The 25,619-nt window shown below is 37.9% G+C and overlaps 1 protein-coding gene across 4 annotated transcripts in view; it reads left to right on the top strand.

Moving 5' to 3' along the window:
* Positions 1 to 25,619, top strand: part of LOC147225594 (cyclin-dependent kinase-like 5) — a 35,904-nt gene that overhangs the window by 467 nt on the left and 9,818 nt on the right. For all 4 annotated transcript variants that reach the window (XM_086161447.1, XM_086161445.1, XM_086161446.1 and 1 more), the window contains exons 2-8: positions 2,911 to 3,015; positions 5,011 to 5,231; positions 7,927 to 7,961; positions 23,060 to 23,105; positions 23,236 to 23,372; positions 23,454 to 23,574; positions 24,500 to 24,559. In XM_086161447.1, coding sequence (XP_086017573.1) covers positions 5,168 to 5,231; positions 7,927 to 7,961; positions 23,060 to 23,105; positions 23,236 to 23,372; positions 23,454 to 23,574; positions 24,500 to 24,559 — 463 coding nt within the window. In that variant the 5' untranslated portion in view covers positions 2,911 to 3,015; positions 5,011 to 5,167. The remainder of the gene's footprint in view (positions 1 to 2,910; positions 3,016 to 5,010; positions 5,232 to 7,926; positions 7,962 to 23,059; positions 23,106 to 23,235; positions 23,373 to 23,453; positions 23,575 to 24,499; positions 24,560 to 25,619) is intronic.

Genomic DNA, 25,619 nt, shown 5'->3' with positions numbered 1-25,619 from the left:
TCTTCCTCGTCTCCTCCTCCCCCTTCTCCTCTTTCTTCATCTCCGTATTCATTACTTTATATTTATCTGGCAAACAGTAACTTCATTACAAATTCATTTCACTTATCTGAAATGAATTAAGGTTTAATAGAAGAGCAAGAATATGAAGATTCAGCTGTATCACAACTAACTACCAAATTTAACTATGAAGTAGCATTCAGTTAAAGAAGTGGTGGGTTTCTTTCTATGCCATTTTTGGATTATTTTCAAACATAAGACTATTTCTTCCCAAATTACACGATACTAATGGCTGATTGATACATGCCAATAAATTAAACTAAAATAAACTAAACTAAAATAAAATAAAATAAAGAAGAGTAGTAGTAAATGTAGTATGCACATAGGAATTAACAGTTTCATTGAGTTGTGTGACAGGACTAAAATATCCCGTAGACATTCACCCTTGGTATTTTGATCTATTGTGATCCAGCTTCCAATGGAAAAACATTATCCCTCTAAAATGGGTCATTCCACATCCCATCATTGGAGTTTCCTCTTTATTAAAGATAACAGCATCCCTCCATTCATCATGTTTTTGCATTAGAGGCAAGGCTGATTTTTGAGGGAACCAGACAATTTACTTGCTGTTACAACATTAGGGTGGGAGCAGAATATCAAAAAGATCACACAGACTGAAAAAAGATAATTTTACGATGAACGTGAGGCTTTTTTCGTATGTTATTAAACTTGCATTTGATCTCACATATGTTTGTGAAATTTACTCTCAAACTCTTTGAAACCACTTGTTCATAGATACTTATACTTCATTTAGGATGATCTCACCCGTTCATTGCATATATGTACCATGACAAAACACCCACAGTGGCTCATGGTTAGACATCTTAGGAGACATTCAGAGTGGGCTGCTAGTTTATTAGATATTTTTGTTATAACTAGACCTTTACAGTATCATAAAAAATAAATAATGGGATTCGTATATGTTCTTCCTCACCCTTCCAGATATTAGGAGTGGAGAGGAACTCTGTATAATTGCACACGGTAAAGCCTGCCGGTGCTTTGTCTAAAAACCAACATCTGAAGAGACTGTCTATTATAGTGGATCCCATGTGGATGACAAATGAATAGGAAGCCTAACAAATGGATGATTTATATTAGCACGTGTTAGTTTTATAGACATGTTAGTTCTACATATTGGGGATGATGCATATTTTGATTTTGATATAATGATTGACTTGATGGCATTGGTCATGACAGTCATGGACTTCTTGTTCAGTTCAATCAGTCCTCATTGTCAAAAAGATGAACAAAGTTTAGATTGTCATTTAAAGACTTTGAAACGTGTTCAAGTGTTCTGAAGAGTTAAGCCATTCTTGCTCCACATTTGATTATCCTTCTTGAATTTGTGGTCCCCATAAAGGGGCTACAGATAAACGGTATCACTGTTGGCTGGTTATCATTGAGGCAGATGTTATTTGTTCAAAGTGTTAAATGTTCACTAGTTAAGAAAAAAAAAAAACTTTATATTCTTGTGTAACTTAAGAACACAAAGAAAACGCTTCAAAAGTGATAATGCCAAGTTCTTGAACATTAGCATATGTACTAGAAATCAAAACCAAAGTGATCAACTAGTTTGAAAAATGTTACATAATTATATAATAGCTAGAGTGTTGCACTTAAAGAAGTGCACTTTTTCCAATGCAACGATTGACAAATGGTTTAATTTTTGACTATTGTTCATCCATCCAACATCTTCTGCGTAGCCTACGCTCAGGGTTGTGCTGGAGCCTTTCCCAACTGTCATCGGGCGAGATGGATGGATATCCAGTATATATTTTCTTGATTGAATAAAATGTGGTTTTAGTGCTAAAATAAGGTAATTTGAACCAAATGAGCACTTGAACTGAGTCAAAGTTTTTATAATATTGATCTGAAGATTATAATACATTGATTTTATCCCATATCAAAAGATTTGTTTACCCAAATCCTTTTTACCAAATAGGAAGTACTGAAACGTGTCCTTTTTGGTTTCAATTTTTCCTGCAGATGGCAGCATTGCTGAATGTAAGGACTCAAATGTGGAGAAAGTTGTATATTTTCTCCAGTTTTTGAATATCAATTTCTCGAATTTGAACCAAATGTAGTGGTGGTGGTGGGAAATCTACATTACCGACAGAGCTGGTTTCCCCCTCCCGCCTTTCCAATATATTTAATGCCTTCAGGAGGGAGCTTTATGGTTGATTTCGTTTTCAGTACATACTAATCTGGAAAAGATACGTACGGTGTTAACATTCGTGACACACACACACACACACACACACACACACACACACACACACACACACACACACAATAAACATACGCAGTGGTTTTACATGCATTCACATACAGTACATACGGTTATGTATTTTATACCTCAAGCCTTGTTTAAGGTGAAAGGTTTTTTTAAGCCAGACAATTTATCCAAATTAACATGTGTCTATATGAGACGTCCCAAATATATAACGAAGAATGACTACAAATATATACACATATGAAGAAAAAAAAAACACTTGTTATTGAAGTACACCTTTTGTGATCCATTGCTTTTCATTTTGTTACCGGCGTGATTATAACGTATTTATGGATAAATACAAAGGATATATGTATTTTGTACAAGCAAGGAGCGATATTGTGCAAAAATACAGAATGCATGGGTCTGATTATCTGAATTATGTAATTGAGAAATTAGAACGATAATATCCCACCACATACAAAACACCCTCAGACCGCAGCACAGTTTTCCCACCCTTGCAGCCGTTCTCTTCTGTGATTGGTTTAAAAGAAGGGGGTGTTGGGATAAACAACTGCATCTGGCGATTTCATTGGTCAGCGCCACGTCACTTAAACTGTTGCCTGGTGATTCCCTTGCAGCCCGTCAAACGCACGATCTGTAGCTGCCTGCTGCAAAGAAAATATCTCTTTTGGTGGGTGGATATATGGGCCCAACTCCATCATTTGTTCGCAGATGCTGACTGAGTGAGTATTTAGATAAAGTACTAAAATGTTTAATATGCTCTCCCGGCAGGAAACCTTACCTAGTTTTCGCTCATACTTGGTTTGGTGTGTTTTGTAAATCGGGTGAAAACATAAAACGCTAGCATAATTAACTAGTTGCTAATGTTGGTCAATTCATTCCAAGTTAGCGGCAGTCTGTGACTTGTCTGAATTTTTGCTGCCCTTAATTTAAAATATTGGAAGTTAAAATTCATTTGATGGTTTCACTCACAACCGCTCGCACAGACGCGCGCAAACACACTCACGCACGTACGCACACACACTCATATACGCAGACGGACACACACACACGCAGTGATTTCGGGGCAGCGTCTCATTTAGAAAGAAGCAACAGGACAGTTGGGAAATATCACACCTTATCTCTTCTTTTATATCTTCCCAGTTTAGATCATTCTGATGCTGTTTCCAAACACATCCGAATATGTGTATAAACGTTTCCACAAATATGTACTGTATTTAGCATTAGTATAGTGGCTCTTCTTGTTTGAAATGAGTGGGTTAAAATGAGTGTATTTTGAATTCCACAGGCTCATCTTATTACCACGCATGAGTCATTCTGTTGATAGAAGCAGAATATATGACCCAAAGCAATGCCCAGAACATCCCTGATCATGTTAGCCTTTGAGGAATTTGCTAAAATGTGTTTTGGAAAAGGCTGTGAGCCAACACATGTACTGTAGATTTGGACTTGATGAGTGGGAGAAGGGGGTGGGGAGGGGCACAAAGCCTCTCAAGGATTTCCTCCCAAAGAGGTCAACGTGTGACTGCAGCCTGGTCCTCCCTAAAGCGTTATCACTTTACCTGTGTTGATGATCTGCGGCTGAAAAAGATAGCACAACAAAAAGACCATACAGCAATGTTTATTGCTCTCGGACACAGTTTATTTTGGTGTCCAAGTATTGCATGCTGATGAGCAGATCCTGTGCCCACGGCATCGTAGGAGACTGGGAATGTGAGTAGGCTCTGTGAGTCCTTGAGCTTTCCAGCAAGGAGAAGACGAAATGGAGTAAGCGGTATCTGGAGACGCTTCTGGTTCAATAAGAGTAAAAAATGCTTGAACACCCGAGGAGGCACATTGATCAAATTAAGTGATTGATTCAGTCTGAAAATTTTACGAGTTTAACAAGACATTTAGAAATGATCTACTTGTCTCATGAGATACAGTAAACTCTTCATGTACTTGCTGTGGAATATCAAACCTATGTAAATTTGTTTTCTAAGTAGGCTGTATCATTTTTTAAAGTAGTTTTAAAATCTGTCATGGAGAAATAAGTGTATATGGAAAACAATGACATGCATGCTTTTATCTGAATCATCATTCCAAAAGCTTAAAATAACACCATATTTAACCCAAATCTGGTATTCTATTTTAAACTGGGCCATGGAGTTTGAAATATGAGGGCATTTTTTTTTCTGTAGGGAAACTCTTTTCTCTGAACACAAGATTACCATTTTAAATATCAGTGTTGTTGGATATTGCATTTGGTGACAATTATTTTTTTTATAAGGACTGTAGCGACTCCTTTGTAAGATGAATGAAGAAGGTGATGGTTTACTTGTTATTTTATTAACATGGTCTTTCTTGTGTTGTATTGGATGGGGGACTGTATTTTTCATCTGTTTATTGGTGAAGAATTATCATTAAGTATAAAAAAAAATCATGATTATAGAGCATAATTCCTGTAAGTACATTTTTGAAGAATGATTATCTCGATGACGTTTTATTTCTGCCTGATTTTTCATCACAATGATTTAAGCCTGATTGTCACATCATCTATTCATTAATTTATCTGTAGACAGTGTGGGCAAAACAGTGATGAATCCATTTTAGAATAAATTGACAGCTCTGTCTTAAAATCCCCCATTTTTAGTATCAGTGGCTCTCAAAAATGAAGCTTGTTCACATGCTGCAGTTCAATGATACCAGTTTTTGTCTTATGCAACATTTCTGTGCAGCTCAAAGTGAGCCGCTGCTGAAGTCCTGTGGCAAGTGTTATGGCTCACACCTGGCATACATCTCATGCGAGCCAACAGCTGGGCTCCTTGCTCCATCCTCTAGCTGAGCTATTCTGTCTGTGCTCCATGTCCCTCATGCTACGCACCCTTTGACTTCATGAAGATCCCTGACATTGGTGATGTGATGAATAAATTTGAAGTCCTTGGGATTGTGGGTGAAGGTGAGTTTGTTAATTTATTTAAAATATCTGTGTGTGAAATTTAAGACATATTTATGCACAATCAGTGCGGCCTGATATCTGGCAAACAACTTTTTATGTCAGGTAGTACACTCATACATTAATCATTTTGTATTTTTATCTCATTTGCCAATGGAATAATGCTATTTTAAAGCAGATTGTTTGTTTCCACGCAACCCAGTAATACTTTTGAAATATTTATATTTGAGAAATCTTCTTACCTCATGTACAAAAGCCGATGTAACAATGACCTGAATCCATACTTTTATATCAGAAATGAATCTTTTCCCAAGTAAATTTCACCGGGACTTGACCCAATTCATATTTTTTTGATTGATTATCACTGTATATAGCATATGAAATAAAAGCCAAAGCATTATGCGGTATTTTCTTAAAATTACAAAATATTAACTTCCACACTATGCAACATTTTGTTTTTTTTTTCTCGTGTTGATATTTTGATGATTTTACATTTTACACTAGAACATATTAAACGTCTTGCACATTATGAGATGAGATGAGATGAGAACAACTTTATTAATCCCGAAGGAAATTGTTGTGCCAGAGTTTCAAGTAAAAACATAACAGTAATAGACAATAGTGGAAAGGAGGAAGAATAAGAAATTATGATATAAAAGGAAGCATATTCTGAAAATTCTTAAAATGCGGGTCTGCCCATTAATTGAAATCCGATTTTGTTCCTTGCTAGATATTGATCCAGTGTAAGTTTGGAAAGTAGTTAGTTTTCATATTTTCAAATTCCCCCAAATACTTTTAGGTTTTACTTCCTGGGAGAAAATGGTTGAAGCCCTGAGGTGAGGCCACCCACTTGTCCCAGATTTTCTCCAGCTTCCAAATCCTGCAAGTTTTATGAGTGTGTATAATGCATAACTAGAAAGAAACTTGGAATACTAGAAAAATAGCTGGTCAATGATGAGTGCTTTGCTAAAGTAGTCCACCCTTTTAAGACCCCATTAAACTATAAAGCACAACGTTTTCTGTTCAACTCTAATATGTCAAATGGCACAGTGTGCTTCACTTGATCGAGTGTAATAGATTTTCCCTCGCTGATCTTGAGGTCGGTCAATTTTATTAATCATTTATGCCAGAATTCTGTGTATAGGCTGTTTTTCCAGCAATTATAAATACAGAGAATCTCATGTTTTTGTTTCTTGGTGTCATAATGTGAGGAAAGAAACACCAACATGTCTGACTCTGAATTATTGAGCACATAATTTCCAGATTTATATTTTCTGTCACAGTCATGATATTCTATTTTATTAGTGTTTTATCCTTGAAAGTTTCTTGATATGTGTCGTAATTAATTATCTAGACCCAAACAAAGATCTTTTTATGAAAAATAGAACTTAAATTCCATCGAGTTCTTGTGTTTAGTTGCTCAGTATTTTACATGGCTCTTGTATGCAAAGTCTTTCATTGGCCGCATTCTATTTTCAATTTTTTATATATTCATGAGTCACCTTTGGCAAATAAGCAAGAAATGGTAATGCAATAATGCAATAATGACGTGACAGAAATAATAATTTACATTCATATTTAACTTCACACCATGGAGACTTAGAAGAATCAAAATGAAAAATCTTGACAAATATCTACAAAAATGTTCAATAATTAAAGAAATTGAATCAATGTGTAGAATTTTTGTGTTTTAAATCTGCAGTTTTCCTAACATGCTGTGGGTTATTGCATTCTGGTCTTAGAATTGTGTTGTTGGAGTTCAAATGTTCACCTCAGACTGGAAGTCTTTTCTGAAGGGTAACAAGCTCCTTGAGGAGTTTTGATAGATGGTCTTTGTGTCTAGTAGCTGTGGTGTGCTTGGGAAGGACCACTTCGTCATATGCCTGCTTAGTCCAAGAGTGTGTGTGCGTGTGTTTGTGTGCGTGTGTGCATGTGTGCGTGCGTGCGTGTGTGTGTGTTTGAGTGACTGCCAGGGTCCATAACATCAGAACTACAGTAGCCTGCCAACACTTGTGTCCCACTTTCTGAACCACCTGTCCCCTTTATAGAGAGGGATATTTTTCATTAATTTATGTGAACATATGACCAAGTATTAAAGTATTGAAAGAACAATTAAACACCTTTTGCACTTTGTAGGGATATGCTGAAATGAAATGGGATCATTTCATATGCTGAAATGAAATGGGATCACCCAATACTAAACTTGAGAATAGAAATAGGAAACAGCAATTCTGTACAAACTTGTAATTTGCTAAAGATGGTCTCTTTTAAAGTAAAGTGGGGCTTTTAGAGACAAGATATTGTCTGATTTCTTTATTTAACTCTGTAATTCATAAAACATCTAAGCCAACGACCTTATTTTTTATAGTTTTTAGCATAAAAGGTTACTTTATTTTATCGAAGGCTGATTTTTGGATTATAATGAGTGTGCAAAACATAAATATCAAATAAAACTGTACATAACACTCAATATGAGTTTGGATTTCATCATAAAAAGGTCAAATATGTTGTTTCATTATTTGCCAATGTCTAAGATGATAGACTTTTATTAAAGTCAGATGGCAAAAATTATATAGGATAATAGAGTATATATGCTATTGGCAGTTTTCAATTTGTGATACATAATTCATATGGGTTGTTGAATATTTACAAGTAAGGGCTGCCCATGGTTAATGGAGTTCATCTTTCTTTTTTATAGGTGCCTATGGTGTTGTTTTGAAGTGCCGACACAAGGTAAGATTTCAATCACTTCAGCTTCTTGGAATATGGTTTGAATAATTCTGTTATATTATATATGTAATGTGTGTAAGCAGGATTTACATAAAAAATATTTTCAGTAAATCAATAATGAGGTTAAGAGCACAAAAGTGGGATTTGTATGGTTTGTCACAGCCATAAAAAGCCACATTAAAGTTGGGAATGGTATTATTAGCATTTTATTTGTGTTAGTCATATGCCCATTAACTCCTCCATTACAAGCAACTACTCTTTTACATAAGTTTTACTTGGCAGAAGCTCTATTAGCTTAAAAAAATGCCTATTTCTACTTCAGTACTCAAGGACACAGTATATAACTAAGACTTTTAAGATTTTTTTTATCACCTTCAGCTCCCAAAATTGAGTACAAGATTTGCTCAGGCTTTCTTAGAATCCCTGGGAACGTATCTGATGGCAAATGATTACTTAAATTGAATGAGTCTCATATTCACCTAATTAACATTTTTCCTTTCATGGGATTTATTCCAATCGACAAAAATATAAAATCTCCCCATTCATCGTCTTACAAATTAACTCTTTGCAGATGTGACTGCTTTATTATAAAAGTATTACTGAAAGCTGTGTTCTTAGTGCAGTTGCTATCTGCTATCTCGTTTTTTGTCAGCAGTGCTCTGGTATACAATTATTGCTCCGTGGTAAGGATCCCATGAAAGATAATTAAAAGAAAAAAAAAACAAAAAGCCATAACTTTAAAAAAGCTGAGCCCACACTGCAGCTTTGTCATTTCCATCCATTTAAGGAATAGGCTGTGCCCGGAATTGACAGCAATCCAGAATGAATAAGAGGGACTAACTGCCTCCTACTTACTCAGGGTCTGCGGAAAATAGACAAAACACATTCTGAGCCTTCAAAATTCTTAATGTTTCTCCTATTTTGCAGTTGCACTGCAACACTGCCTTTATAAGAATGGTTCAATGCTGAAGGGACTTTACACAGTACATTCATTAATTTGAACTAACTGTAGAAAGACAGCAGCAACAGATGTTGACCAAGCATTGAGGAACAAGGAAAATTAGAAGTGGTCTGCCAGAATCCAGGGTCACAGGCTGTATTTACTGGCCTTCATTATTGAGACTGATCACAGAATCAGGCAGCCATAAAAGCCAATGTCTCCATTTTATATGACAGAATGTACATCAGTAGACAGTTTTTGGTTTCACATAAAAGGTGGAGATTGTTTCTTTGTTTGTGACACTGTCATCTTCAACATGCTTAAGGACACAGTAACTTTTACGTTTCTATTCATTGCTTGAATTTTAATCTAAAAAGATTAGAATTGAATTTCCAACTTGGTAAAAAGTAGACGGGGGTCTTTATAGTTTCACAAATTTATATATGAATAATGGGATTCATTTGCTAAAATAATTCTATGGATAGCCCCCTAGCAATATTAAAATTTCAGCATAACACAATTGATGCAAATATATGACCAAAAATTTTTATAATTTATAGTTTGTCCTGTTGTGCAACAAGTGTTGATGCATGGTCATTAAGTTGCACTGATCAATAATGTTACAATGTTTCAAACTGAGTGAATTACATACTTTAGTTTCAATGCAGCATAACTTAAGAAACTATTGCACTTGGCATGACCATTGCTATATAATGTGTATTATATGAAAAACTGTTGAATTTCTATTCCAGTTTTTAATGTTTAATTTCAAATCTTCAAGAACTTGTACTTTGTAGAATGGATATGATGTAATAAAACATATGGATTTTATGTGTTTTTTCTAGACCATCCATATTTGCTTATTGGGGGCTAACTGTCTACGACAGACAAATTAGCCCCTCAGTCCTTATTTACTGATTCCACATTTGTGTATTATGTTATTTTCGAAGGTCATTTTAATTAGATCAGCACCACTTCATTCATCTGGGCAGTGCAATGTTTCACTGGAAGTCTGATATTTTTCAGCATGCTCTCTTGGCAGTGGCAGTGGAATGAATAGTGGAAATTCAATACTTTGATACAGTATGTGTTGGTAACTGTACTGTATAGTTTGACAAGTGCAACCACAGACAATTGGATTCTGTGGCTGTAGATCAATATGGAGCTGTGCCATCAGGAAAATATTTTATTGTCAGATTGAATGAACTGAACATTTTTTTCTGGTGCTAACTCACAGACCTGAGCCGGATAACTTTGTGTATGTAAACATAGGCACCAGGCTAACCCAAAACTCGTTTACACAGATGCACAAAATTTTGTGTGTTGATATTACCAAAGGCAGAATAAGGCCACATAAACTCACAAAAGGTTTGTTGCTGCTTTGGGAAATGGCAGCATTTGTATGTAAGAGCTGCTGTTGAGTTGCAGCTGCTGGTGCTCAAAGATCCCACCCCTCATATTTACAGTACAGTACATCTATTTGCAGGAATAATTAGATCCAACGAAGATCTTGGACCAGATATAGATACGATAAAAATAGACAAATGTATTTAGTCATTTCCACACTATAATCGGAAAGGCTTAGCAGTAGGCAGGGCTGAATGGGGGAGGGAAAAGAGACACTTTATAGGATGACGCTAAAGACATGTTTTGGTTAAATTAGGTGGTGGTTGAATAGATGCAGTAAGTCTTTTCTTTTGCCTTAGTATCTTAGTAGTTTTGATCAGCATTATGTTACCCTAAAACAATTCCTTCTGTGATTTCATAATAGACCTAATTGGAATTTTTTATGACAGTATAAAACACATTGTATGCCAGTATATTGTTGTTTTGGTATGACATTTTTATTCTTTACATTTCAGACACAAATAATTGTTCAGTCAAAGTTTTGTTTTTTCCACCTTTATGGTCTGCTTTTTTCTGATTATTCCATAATGAATTGTATCCTCCGAAAATTAATTTGATTGTTTTTCAAAACTGAAACTATGGCACAGCTGAATCAATATTTAGACCTCTTAAAAATAGCCTAGGAATTACCCTTAATTCATCAAGAATCCAGCCAAAAATTGTTCAAAAAACAATCAGAAAAATTGTCTATTAAGAAATTTATTGGGATGGGAGAAGGAAGAGTTGCGGAGACGAAGGTGAGTTCTAAATTTATTCCTTTAACTCCAAAGGAAAATTGACAAAATTGACACCCAACTTCCCAGGACCATAATGCCGCCGATCTAAACCATACCCCCAGCCTGTAGTCCCGGGGGATGAGAGGCGACACCCCTTAGCGTCTGCCACACAGCCTTCCCCCGAACAACCAGAATGGACTCCGGAAAACAAACTAGTGTCTCATGGGGGGAACCTGAGAGCTGTTGGGCACAGAAGGTTCTGTAGCCAAAACTGGGTGGAAGAGGAGATCGAGCAAAAATTTCCCTGGAATTCGCAGCGGGTGACTGAGAACCAGCTTGGCAGGTGATGCATTTAGGTCGTCTTTAGGGGATAAACGCTGCCCCAGCATAATCCATGGTAAAAAGTCTACCCAGTTGCCATCTGAGAGCACAGCACGCAGCGCTGCCATGAGGGACTGGTGACAGCATTTGTATATGCTGTTAGCCTGTGTGTGGTATGCCGTCGTACGGTGTACCTCCGCCCCAATGACCACACATCCGGCTGCCCACTCTTTGACGTCGTTACAGATGCCGGGCCAGACAAACTTTGAACATATCATCTTCGCCGGGCACACGACAACGCCAGGTCACTGGAACCACTGGGCAGGGACAGCCCGTGGAGACGTCACAGAGGAGGGCAGGGCTACCTTCTTGTACAATCGCATCCTTCAGTTTGAGGCTCTTGCGCATTGATCGCAGGGCAAGGACATCTGGGTCGCTGGGCTGGTCAGCGGCAGTAGTTGAGAAGTCCACCCCAATGTGCACAGGCACACGAGCACCCATGACTGGCAATCAGCGACAGGATTGGACTTCCCAGCTACATGCTGAATGTCCATTGTGTACATTCAGCGAGATGGGGCTGCTGGTGAGCAGACACTAAGTCACTAAGTCACTGGCAAAGTTCAGTGGCCTGTGATCCTCATAAGCGGTGAAGGATCGGCCTTCCCGCAGGAACAGGAAATGACACGTTTCCAGATGCAGAGCCAACAACTCCATGTCAAAAACACTACCGGTACTTCCACTCGCTATCCAATAGTTTGCGGCTAAAGAACACATGACACTGCCATGCATTCGCCACACGTTGTTCGGTCACAGCCCCAATGGCAATGTCAGTTGCATTAGTTGTCAACGCTATGGACGCTGTGGGTGTGGGATGGGCGAGGAAGGCTGCGTTACCCAGGGCATGCTCAGCCCCGTCAAAAGCCTGGACCCATTCAGGACTCCAGTCAATCATGTCACCTACCTTCTTGAGCAGCAAAACCCTGTCAAATGGCTGTAGGAGGTGGGCAGCCTGAGGGATGAAGCAGTTGCAGAAATTTAACATGCTCAAGAACTCCGGCAATGGCTTGACAGAGGTCGGGCAGGAAAATTCCGCTACTGCTTGCACTTTCAAAGGCAATGGGACTGCGCCTTGCTGCGAAATGTGATGACCCAAGCAGTTAGTCACCGGTAGTCCAAACTGACACTTAGCCTTGGGGGTTGACTATGAGGCCACATTCGTCCAACTGACGGAAAACCTGTGTCAAGTGCTTCAGGTACTAATCAGCCAACAGGCTGGTCATCAGTATATTGTCAAGATAGACGAACAGAAAGCAAGGTCACGCAGTTCTGAGTCCATGGGCCTCTGAAAGGTTTAAGCGTCACTCTTCCAGCCAAAAGGCATGCACAGGAACTCGAAAAGCCCAAATGGGGTGGTCACAGTGGTCTCTGGCTTTTGGTAACCACCCACCAGGTCCACCTTGGAGAAGACAGTGGAACCCAACAGACTCACAGAGAAGTCCTGAATGTGGGGAATGGAGTAGCGCTTGTGGTGATGTTGTTCAAACGGGGAAAGTTGCCGCAGGGACACCATGACCCAGCGGCCTTGGGCACCATGTGGAGCAGGGAAGCCAATGGGCTGTTGGACCATCTCACCCCAGATACTCCATGGTGGTGAACTCCTCCTTAGCCGTGGCCAGTTTAACCACGTCAAGGTGCAACTTTCACATGAAAACAGGTGGTCCCACGGTGGGGATGAAGTTCTCCACACTGTGTTTAGTAGGTGTGGTTGAAAAAGCGGATGTAGTGAGCAACAGAAAATCTGCCAACAAATGATTGTACACATCCCCTGATGCTAAAAAGTTAGCATGTGCTAGCGGCCCAGCTCCCCCTGTCACACAAAGGAAAGTATTAAAAGACACAGCGTCAGTTGAACAGTCGTTCATCATGCCCACGATCAGACCATTTGTGCAAAGGAAGTCCGTACTGAAGATGCGAACTGTGATGGAGACAATCACAAAATCCCACTCAAAGTGGCGGCTGTGAAAGAAAAAGAAAACAACACCAACCTTGAGCCCGATGTTGCAACGGACGAACCGCTAGCCGCACTAAGTAGCAGGCGGCTGCCGCTGGCTTGCATGTCCACTCGCGTCAAAGGGAGCAGGCTCCTCTGCGAGCCAGAATCCACCAGGAACTGTCTTCCTTACCCGAAGAAGAGCAGCTCTGTGTGTCTGCCGGTATCCAAAGATGCAACTCGAGTGCTGGACTTGGATCTCTTCTGCACCTTGAAGGAGCACGCCGGGCCCGTGGAGCCGCGCTGCGGCGTACCGCCAATCTGCTGGTGGAAAAAGCAGAGGCCAGTCCAGCGTCGTCTCTGAACGGTCATTCCAACCACCACGGCTGGATCCACGTTCCTTGGCACTGTCTGCAGGTGCTCCAATATATAGTTTTATATAAAGGCCAAAAAAGAGGAGAATATTTTATTGAAATTATCTTTAAATGATCAGACCAGTAGTGTTGTTTTACATTTCTTTTATAGTCAGAAAGGAGAAGACTGTTTTAAAATTTTGAATTTCAGATTCATTATTCATAAATTAGTTTTCAGGCTTCTTCCTGCCAGCATCAACACAAGTATGAAGCTAATTGCACCTAGTAGCTAAATTGGAAAAGGAGAATGTTTATATTTCAGATGATTTGGCTTTTTCAAAGAGAGAATAGTCCTAGATATGAGGTATGAGAGAGAAACTTTGTTTTGAAGGCTGCATCTTTTATTAATTGCCAATCAACGTGCATAGGTAACAACAGCACATGTATATATTTTTGCCACTGCCCCACCACCACTATCATCATTTGATTCTGTGTATTATTGTAGTATTGCAAGTATTGCATTGCGGTATAATGACAGGAAATAAGCAAGACCAGCTCTGGTGATGCATCAGCTATTTGTCAGCTGAGCCAGAAAGTTACTGCAGATCTTCCTGTCTGATTGCAACATTAAACATGATAATTTTTTGCTTGGTAATCGATAGACTTTTTTGAAAGTTGTAATTTTAAATGCGGAGCAACATATCTGTTCTATCTGTATTCAAGAAATTAATAAAATTAGAATTAGAATTAAATTAAAATGTTTTGAAATATTGATTGATAGAATAACAAATTTTGCATACTGTGATTCTATCAATCAATTCCCACTGGATTACCCATTCTACTTTTCCCTGTGACTTAACAGTCAGTTTTTCTAAATGTTCCTTTTTTCATTTTAAAGCACATGTATTGTCATTCACAATGAACTGAATAGTGCCATCATAAAATGTCTGGCCCACTACGATTGACTCATACTCAACACTTTCTCTGCTTTTTCACTGTGCTCCATGATAATTTAAATCACAAACCTGCTCCTGTCAGGTGATTTTCATGTCTTTGTTCACCGTGACAGTGAAACAGGGGATATGACCAACCCTTATTTTTGCAGCATGACCTGTAGTTCAGTGATTTAAGGTATGTTTGCTCAGAGCAAATATCTTTCGATGTGTTTCATAGTTCATCTGCAAAGTATTCTTGTCCTTTTCATTTAAATTGGAAAGTTTTCTTTATATTTCAAAAGTAAACAGGAGTATGTAATTGAGCTCTGTTCTATTAGGCAGACTTGCTTTGCTGTATTTTAGAGAGCAGAAAAAAGATGGCAAGACATTACAGGAAGTTTCCCCTTTCTGAAGCGCTTCCACACTTTTAAGTTTATCTCTTATTTCTTGGGTGGACTTGTGTTACAAGAGGTCTCACTCCACTTTGTGGCTTGCAATTTCCAAGTATATCTGTGTGTGTAGATTTCAAGAAAGCTATGTTTGACCTCTTAGCCAAAGTCAGCTTTGTGTGTGACCAAGCACACTGGCTTCTCCTTTGTTACCCAGCTTATCCAAATCCGAGATAAGGGTTTTACATTGCCAGTGGTGACTTTCTAGCATCCAGCAATATGTGAGATGTAGACATGTGAGGGTAAACATAGCTGGGGTGAGTATTTATTTAAGCTTGGGACACCTCTCAGGAATGCACGCAAAACACAACAGAACTGTGCATGTGTTTATCATCCTGTGGTGTGGTTTCCCACGCCAGGGTGTCTACAGAGGGGTAAATCATTGACATCATCAGGGTTCTTTCTCCTCAGAATATCTCTTAAATCATCAACCCAAGAAAATTTGAAAAAACACTAATAATGGTTGTTTAAACTGGAATTTTATAAGATATTGAAACTAAGCTTCTTTTTGACATTTGTGGATTGGACTAAAGAGATGTTCTGGCAAACTTCATGATTCAATCTTAGCCATTTTTTTACAGACACGTGTAATTGGTGCACATGAATGAATTTGGGTTATTGAAAAATTACAGTTGTAGCACAGCAGAGGTCTGACAATATTCGTTGTGCAGCTGACAAATCTGCTCTCAGCCATTTTGAAAATTGCAACCAATTCTCTGCATAGAAAGAGGGGAAGTATATACTGTACTGTAATTTTATTTAACCTCAGTCACCAAATTATTGTTCAAAGTCACATGACCTTTTGTTTAATGCAACTTTAAAATTTGTAAAAACATGTGTTTGGAATTTACTGAAACAGAGGGTTCTCGGTTACACACACCAACAAACTAAAATAAAAATGCCGGATTGATTTTATGTGCATTTATTGTCTGTTAAGTTATTTATCATATATAAGACCAAAGGCTTTGTATAGTATACTAAATTTCATCTTGAATTCACTGTATCGTTGCACCCGTGTCAAGACATTGGCTGAAGACCAAGTTGTCATCAGCTTTTGGACACAAAAAGGATGAACACCCCTTCTTAGGTGTATATGTGTTGAATCATGAGCAAAGTCATATACTTTATATTATTTCAGTGTCATGAATATTGCCCTAGTTTCAAAATAATTTCCATGTGTTTAAAATTTTGACAGTATGACTCTTTCCATTGACATATGAAATAAAATGCAACCTGTGCCATGTTTGTGTTTGTTTATGTATACGGGCTTGTAACTAATTACCTTCTTGGCAATGGAAAGAATAAAATCCCATTATGGTGTGAACAGATTGATGTGAGAGCATGGGAATAGCAGGTGTAAATTCATGAATGCTGCAAATATATTCTAATGATACCCACACATGTTACTGTGTATTTACTGTTACAATTTGCAAGCATCTGTGAATTGCTATGGTTTGGGATTTTGAAATGAAGTGACCCCCGCTCTGACATGTGACGATCCGATTTTCATTTTTGTACTTTTTGCTTTAGCATACCAATTACTTGATGAGAAGAGAGGCTGATCTCCTATCAGTGTCATATTTAAGTCAAAGGCACACGCTTTAATGAACTGTAGATATAAATAGCTCTTGACAAAGATGTCCATTCGTTAGATGACATGTGAAAAGACAACTAAATAAAGTCACCTGTCATATAGCAATACGGAGCATCACTTTGGTTTTAAAGCACCGTGGTCACGTTGCACTCCATCTCAAATCCCTCCATTAAATGTGAACAAGCAAATTAGCAGGTTACTGCAAAGAACATGGCAAGTGTTTTCCTGAGAAACAGAAAGCACCACTTGATCCTGTGACTCATCCGCTTATTAGCAAGTGAGCAGGAACACATGTGGCACATGCCAAGAGGAGTCACAGTACTTCTGATGCTGAACGCTTCTAGCAGCTCCACAATGGTGTTCAGTTATAAATTTTTGTCCTCGTTTTTTTGGGTCACATGACCCTCCCATATCCAAATATAGATGGCAGCATTCTTGTCTGGCCAATCAGGAAGCAGGTGATACAATCCAGTCATTGGTATTTTTCTTAATCATGAAAATATTCCTCACATGCTCGAGCACCTGGCGAGGTTTATGCACTTACTACTGCAAATGTATGAAATGTTGATGACGGTTGCAATATAGCAGGATTAAAACTATTTCAAGTAATATTTCGCATGGACAATTTACTGCACATATATAAAATGTTGATAACAGTTGTACCATAGCATGCTTAAAACTGCTCAAAACCGTATTTCACAAGCACACCCAGAGCTCTTTGGAAGTAATGTAGCAGTATACAGAATATGAAAACTATTGAAAAATGGGCAAATGTTTAGCCATTGATATTAATTAACAAACCATTATTGTACGTTTTCTGTGTTATTTGGTTTTCCTGGTTGGTTTCTAATTTTTGGTCATTTTTTTTGTCATGAAGTTGCAAAGCTTCCACGACCTGAAATCGTAGGAAATCAAACAATTTGCTGAGAAAACACAAGATAATTTTATAAATAGTTTTATAATTACATAAAGAGAGATGTCACCAAAACTATCTTTAGTTTAAGCCAGTTGAAAACTGGGCTATTATTGTTATGCATTGAATTTGAAAGATGAACACATATCTGAGGTGAAAATATTTTTACCAAAGTTAATTACAGTTGGAGTTTCTGTAGTATTGTTTGACAAGGAAATGTTTTTCACAATGAATGTACATAACCATTCACATACACATTAACTTGTCCCAAATTCGTTTTAATATGTTCTACTCAAAGTGCCATGACGAACAGTTGGACTGTTTTCCTGTCATCTGACATGTTCATTCAGTAACAGTCCTTTTCTTAAGAAATAAACCCAATCCAGATTTGTTGCTAATGTAGTTGCATATTGAGTCAATTAAGAGGTAGAAATTGCCATTATTCATTTTTAATCAATTTTTCAATACAAAGGAGTCAGATGCATTGATGCATAAGTTGCCCCACATGTTGTGCCAAAAAACAGACACAATAAAATTTAAAGAAACGCTGTCAACTTTTCCCTTGCTTGGATGGTGAAACTGGGTCTGGACTTTTAACATATTGATTCCAGGCTGTCTGGACTAATAGTCCTCTGTCCCAGAAGCACATGTACAGGCTCCCCCCAGGGGTGTATCCTGTTCCTGTTATTGTATATTCTTTAGACTTTATAACAGCAGCAGTAACCATGCATCCTGTAGTTTCCTTCATCATGCCAATTCATACAGGTGTGTGGAGTGACTCATTCAGAGCAATTTTCCTAAAAATACAATGATTTGAAGCCTCTGGTACTTTGGCAACACTCCACTGGACTGATTGTAATGAATTGTGTTCTTTCACACTGTGGGCAAAAGCCAGATGTTAGCAGCCTTTTTCCAACGTGTGTGTGCGACGGAGGATCATCAGAGGACTGAGCTCATATTCAAAGTACAAAAGCTGGCTCACACTTGTGTCTTTGTCCTCGCTTGATGTCAACTCCACATACATTCTAAACCTTTCTTTTCTTACCTGTCAACTCAACCACAATTGCTTCTGCCAATGACTTTGTGGCATTCAAAAATATATCACACAATGAAGTAATCAGTTATCATCATACTTACCAATTCTATTAAACCCATCACAGTTTTGGAAGCTGCCATACAGCACCAGTGAGTCACCATGTGCAGAGCCATCAGCTGTTGTTTGTCCTATCTTGATTATTATATTCCCCCTTTTTGTGAGGTTTTAATTTAGCATTTTCTTGGTTGCGTAAGCGATAGCATTTGTCCAAAGATAATAGAATTGATGGAGCAGGCTCGCATTTTGATTCTTTCCAAAAAGGCTGAGTGACTCTCAGTAACATCTAGATTTATTTTGTGAAAAAATAAGTCTACCCGCCCTCTTTGAAGGGAACAGTTATTTTTGCACCCAGTAAGTAGAAACTGGGACACAGGAGGAAAAAAGGACGTTCATATCCAGCATTATATAGGTCACCTTGATTGGAGCACTTTTGTGTCGTCCTATGAGAGACAGGAAATTTTGGAGGAGACAAACATTTCCTGCCCAAATGTTCACGTGTCTGTTGTTCCCTGACGGCTCATTTAAAGTTTTGAAGCATAACCAAGGCTGTCAATTCAAGTCCACCTGTTGATTCTGTACACTTTATGAATAGAGTCCAACATTCTGGGCAAAGTCTCGGCAAAGTCACATGGACGTAGTGATATCTAGCACTGAGTGTTAAATTATCTATTTTCAGGGGAAAATACATTCTATAGAACTTATCAGCACTGGATTTCGGAGATCTGAAATTTACATTTATAAGAAAAGTACTTTGTAAGGACAAGTTGGCTGAAAAACAGGCAGAATATTTTCAGTGCTAATAATACATGATAACGGTGAATACCCCATACAAAACACCTGCTCCTCGTATCAGATCAACTTCGGAAGCGCCATAAAAAACACCCTAAAAGCTATTCCTTTTTTGTTGGAAATTACTACATTATATTATAATTGAATATATGATATAGATACTATATATCATATTGGCATAGCCCTGATGTTGAAATCCAAAGTTTGAGTCAAATCAAACATAATTTGATATTATGCTGATGTTAACATTTGATAGTTTTGAGGACATTTCAGTTAGTGATCAATTTAACATGAAAACAACATGATAGCAGCATTAGTTGTCTATCTAAAAAATTAGATGGCACTTAATTGCATCGATAATCTGCATTTTGACTGACCAGACTTCTGAAAACTCAGAACATTACCCAGCTATTCTAATACACAATGCTATCTGATGCCGTTGAAGAAAATGTAGTGTGTCTGCAGATCGTTTGTGCTGACAGACCTGCATTTGCTGTGTAACATGGTGAAGTGCGTGTAAAGTGCTATTAAAGTGCACAGGGTTATGGAGCAGTGACGAGCTGCTGCAGGACATTTATTGCTGATGGAGATTATCATATGTAACATGCAAGATAGAGGAGGGCAGCTAATGAGACTCTCTCTCCCGGTCTCCTTTTTTCCTGTCATTACTGTTTTTACTGATTGTTATAAACACATTGCCATAACATCATAGCAATATGAAATCAATTAAACTTGATTTCAAAAGCAGCGACCAAACAGGTTTTGATCACTGGCTGCTAAATAACTGCAAAGTCCATGTTGCAATGTCTTTTGTGTTGTAATTATTCTGAATATCCACAGCCTTCAAATGTGCTGCTTCAACCACTTGATGTTAGAAGATACATCAAATACAAAAACTGAGCCCTTGCTTGGATTCTGTTAATGTTTGTCAAAATTTGAATAACAAAAAAAGATACATTTATTGCTTGTATTAGTTTATCTGAAGTAGTGTCTCGGCTACCTAACTGAACATTTGTTTGCATAGCCAGGGATTCAGTATATTGTCATGAATTTTTACCGAGCAAATCAGTTTGTGTTTCCCTGAAAGCACTATTGAGTGGAAATAATGATTACATCATATGTTGACTGTTGCTCAGTCAACACAACTCTTATCTGTGAGTGACTTAAAATAAAAGATTAATAGGATAATAGGATGCGGGTGTTATTGAGAATTTTCCGTCCTTATCCTACATCATGCTATATATCTATATTTATGTATGTAAATATATATGTATTTACATACATATTTACATATGTATGTATAGATATACACACACACACACACCGAATATATATGTATGAGCTAAACAATCACATACTTACTAGTATTTACTTTAAATAAAACATGTAAGACTATTGGAACAATCTTCCTTTTGATTTCTTCCTCATGACGAAATGATGTGTTGGTGTAAAAAGATGCTTTACTCCATCACAATGTCTAAGTAATGCCAAGCTTCGAATGAATGCAAAATTGAAAATAAGATAGATCAGTAAATATAATGACAGCTCAGTGGAAAAGATAGATCACTGTTTTCCAGCAGCTGCCAGAACACCTGCTGCCACTGCAGTCTGTGAAGATGTGGTAGGTCAAGTAGGCATACATATCTAATCTGTCTTGTGCTGAAAATACTATTTATGTGAAGTGTACATTTTTTTCTACCAAAACATCTTTAATGTATCAAAAATAGTATCATACCTTTATATTTTGTTTTTACTATTGACAACTCCATGCAACAGCTTGATGTTGCATGCTGTTTCAAACAATTTTCATTGTGTTTTTGACACAAATTACAGAACAAATTAGATAATTCAATCCACACAATATTCAAATGTATGTAAGTTTAAAACTTCTTACTGAGATACAGAAAATGTAGAGTTTGAAGAACACAGCTTGTGTAAAATAACCTTGTTACTTTAGATCTCCAAAGTGATAATTAGTGTAGCTACTTTACGTTCACATCTGAATGCTTTACAAACAGCAGTGCTTTTGCACAACCTTTTGATCAAGCTACCTCACTCTGTAATTGTGACTATACCGAAGGGCTGAATGAATAGCGTGCATTGTCTGGTTAGACACAAATCCGCAATTTACATTCGTAATTTTCAGGCTATGAGGGGGACATCCTGCTCATAGTAAATAATTATTTTCTCAGCTTGGTTTCTCTCCCACACAAATGAGCCCTTGCAGTTGAAATGCCACATGGGAATTCTTCAAGGGCTTAAAAATAAATTGTAACATCAAAAAACTTCAAAACGGCTTGTGCACTACACTGATCCCAACAATGTGAACACTTATACTACAATAATAGATTACAAAATTATTAGTGTTAAAAGCCACTTCCTTAAACGACTGTTTACAAGTAGGGCATCACTGAACACAGGTATTGGCCCTGAACTGACTTTTCATGCTCTGCTTTAACTTCACTGCATTTTACAGCTTGTATCTGCCACACTAATAGCCTGACTGCCTTCATGGATGATGTAATTTGACTCGTGTAATGTGTTGGGAAATGGAGCAAAGACTACTAACAGGTTCTCTTGAGTCGATAAAGACTGAGTGATTTAGGTGGTGTTCTGCATTTGTTTTTCAGGAGGGGTAAATTTTTTTCCTTTACTTTTTATGTTATGTTTATGTATACTGCAGTGTTCCGTACATTGTCATGGAGGAGGGGGGCAATGGTTAATACTCTGACGTTACAGAAGGTTTTAGGTTTGATTCTGGCTGTTGAGTGGAGCTTGTATAGAGTGCTTGCGTGGGTCACTTCCAAGGTTCTCTGTTTTTTCCCATAAACCAAAAATATCCGGTCTAGTCTTTAGTTATGAATGGTTGTATGTGTTAATATGAGTGCTTGTGACCGACTGGGGACTGGTCCAGGGTGTACCCTGCCTTTTGCCCAATGGCAGGCAACCCTGTGTAGAGAATAAATAATAAGTGAATCAATCAATGTGTGAAAACTTAACAAACAAAATATTATGATTTTCTGATCACTCATGTTTACTGTCACATACTTTCATCTCAGCACATTCATATCATTGATCAGTGTTGTGAACAGAATCCAGTCATTTAATTTGAGCTTGTATTTCTTATTTTGTTCTGTTTAAATGCTCCGTAGCCACAAAATATAAGCATACGTGGTTCTTTCAATCTGTTGCACATCATCATGCCCGTGAGGTTGACCGTGTTGTGAATTACAGTATCTTACATACTGTATACTCCGTGATGGGTGGTGGGCTCACTGTTCATTCTGATCCATGTCAGAGTGCTGCGATGCTTCGCCTGTGGCTTTCTTAAAGGGTGGGGGAGACAAGAGTAAAGCTCTAAGCCGTCGGCATAAATACCAGCAGGCCTAACTAGGACATGTCAAGAAATGGGGCTAGTGATGAGGCCACTTTCACTCTTACACAGAAAAAGAGATCTGAAGTCTTGAATTTCAATTTTTTTCCCCTTATATTGCCATGTATTTTTTATCCGTTCTCTGCTGCTTCTCAATGTCTAAACGCAGTTGTATAAAAATCAGAATTATTTTCTCACTGTGTTATCTTTTTCCCATCATTTCAGGACACCAATGAAATTGTGGCCATTAAGAAATTCAAAGACAGTGAAGGTAAAAGGGCAAGCAACTAGTTTTTACTCTAAAACAGTCTCCAAATGTCATTTATTGTAATATGTGCGAAGATATTACCATTCTCAGTTATATTTGCACTGTCCTCATTTCCTTACTCTGTCCTTTACAGAAAATGAGGAGGTTAAAGAAACAACACTGCGAGAGCTTAAGATGCTCCGCACCCTCAAGCAGGAGAACATTGTCGAGTTGAAGGAGGCCTTTCGCAGGAGAGGGAAACTATATCTTGTCTTTGAATATGTTGAGAAGGTGAGTTTCTTCAATACACTTGTCCCTTTGGAGAGCTGTACAGGTCTATTTAAGCATCTTTTTTTCTTTCTCTTTTTTTAGAACATGCTTGAGTTGCTTGAGGAGTTGCCAAATGGTGTGCCAACAGAGAAGGCACGCAGTTACATCTACCAGCTAATCAAAGCAATTCACTGGTGCCATAAGCATGACATCGTTCACCGAGGTGAAACCCATTTTTTATTTAAAGAAAAAATATACTGCATTGTGTGTTGCGTCATAATCAAATTCAGTTTACATCCAGGTCTTAACAGACCGCTTTCAGGATTTGATGGCACAGTATAGACTAGAAAATTGTTTTCACACAGTAAGATGTCACATTGAACCTGATCTTTGACACTTTGTATATCAAATATATCAAATTTATCATACCATTAGATATTTTTGGGTCGTCATAATCAGTTAATGGAGAATCAGACAGAAGGATGGATGGACAACCCTAAAATCTAATGGATCTGGCCATTTCTCTTGCCAACAGAGACATAATAAAATACACAGAGAAGGTGAAGTAGAGAACAGAAGAGAGGCAGAAGCAGGTCCAAATCCATCAGGATTTCCAAATGCGCCTCAGTTGGCATCATTGCTCTTGTGTTTTTCACGTCAGTGGATATTGACGAAAAAAAAAAACAGAAATGTCTTGCTCACATCTTTTTTAAATGAGTAAAGCAGTGTCAAAAAAAACAATTTGCAGTATTTTTTTCTTATATTGCAATAAGCGTTTTTTGGACATGATTTACTCCAACATGCTGTGGTTCGAAAGGCATGAGCTTTTGGTGGTTCGGTAGCATCAGGGCAGGAAACCAGATGGCCTCTGTGAACATTTGGCTCACATTTAGCAGCAGAGCGGGCAATCAAACAGCCTCGAGCTGAATAAAAAAAATGACTGAATTACTTTGAATTGAGATGTATAAATTATAGTTTTTTCATTTTGGGATTTTTTTTTTTTTTATGAACTTGTGTTTATGAAGATATATCGGTCATCTCACTTAGGCTAATGAAGAAGTACTGGCATAAATTATGATATAATGATGAGAAACCTCTCAAGATTATGTGCTCCCAAATTCCTCAGCTGTACTCTCTCTCTTTCGTAGACATCAAGCCTGAAAACCTTCTCATCAGCTCGAATGACATCCTCAAGCTATGCGACTTTGGTGAGCACCTTTTGTCAAATCATCACACTGCAAAGCTATAAGAAAGGTGGCCAGTCAACAGTCTAAGCTGTGATGTAAAAGGAGTATTTTCAACAGTGACTATATTTGGATTTAACCAGTGCTCCAGGAGCACTGGATGCAGCCCCATCCCGTTATCTAAAGCTCTGTATGCAACCCACTCTCCGGATTCTCAAGCTACTGCTGGGTATTCTTTCGTCATCTGAATCAATGAAATATGTTGGAACAAAATAGCTAATCGTTCTTTGATTCAATCTCGTAGAGTCACAGCAAAACAGGGGGGAAACAGAAAGCATCATGTATGCAATCTGGTGTGAAACGGAAAGACCTGCTGTTTGCTCTGTGCCAGCCAAAAGCCTTCGAGAGACATAGGCCAAATACGCTCCACTGTTAGGGTTTACGTTCAGGAGCAATACATACATTTTTCTTTTTTGATTTTGGAATACACTTCAAGGAGCTGTCAATGATTTTTATTCACATGTCAGACACAATTCAGGGTTTCTTGCTAACCAGAAATTAAATGACAAAACTGAAAGCGCTGTTAAATTTACCATGTATCTTTAGTCGGAAACTGGCAGACTTACCTTGACCTGATGAAAGGGGAAACCGTTGGCCCCAGTGTGTTAAATGTTAATACACATTATAATTGTTAGTAGCAGTCATGTATGAAATGTATCATCTTTGTAAAAGTGTTGGTTCGTAAATCTTCCTCAAAACTACCTGTAGAAGCAATAAAATTGAACTGGAAACTTTTTTTAGAGACAACATTTTTAGTTGAAAATTGTAAATAAAACCAAAATTTGGCAGTGTATTCAGAATTGCAATAATCTGCTGTTGCTACTGTGTGTCCTTGTGCTTCTAGTAAGTCCTTTCTCTGAAGTCCATGCAAAGTTGGATATTCTAAAACAAGCTGTTGCAGTTTAATCTACTGGATCATGTATGGGATTTTCTGCAAATCATTTTTTGGAGATACAGAACCAATGAGCAACTGCATTTTTAAGTGTGTGAATTGAGAGTTGCTGGAAGGTGTTATTTTAGCCAA

Source organism: Fistularia commersonii, chromosome 16, assembly GCF_037954325.1.
Source record: "Fistularia commersonii isolate RoL2024-O1a breed Wild chromosome 16, RoL_Fcom_v1.0, whole genome shotgun sequence".
Taxonomy (NCBI): Eukaryota; Metazoa; Chordata; class Actinopteri; order Syngnathiformes; family Fistulariidae; genus Fistularia; species Fistularia commersonii.
This window is presented reverse-complemented; position numbering and strand designations above follow the sequence as displayed.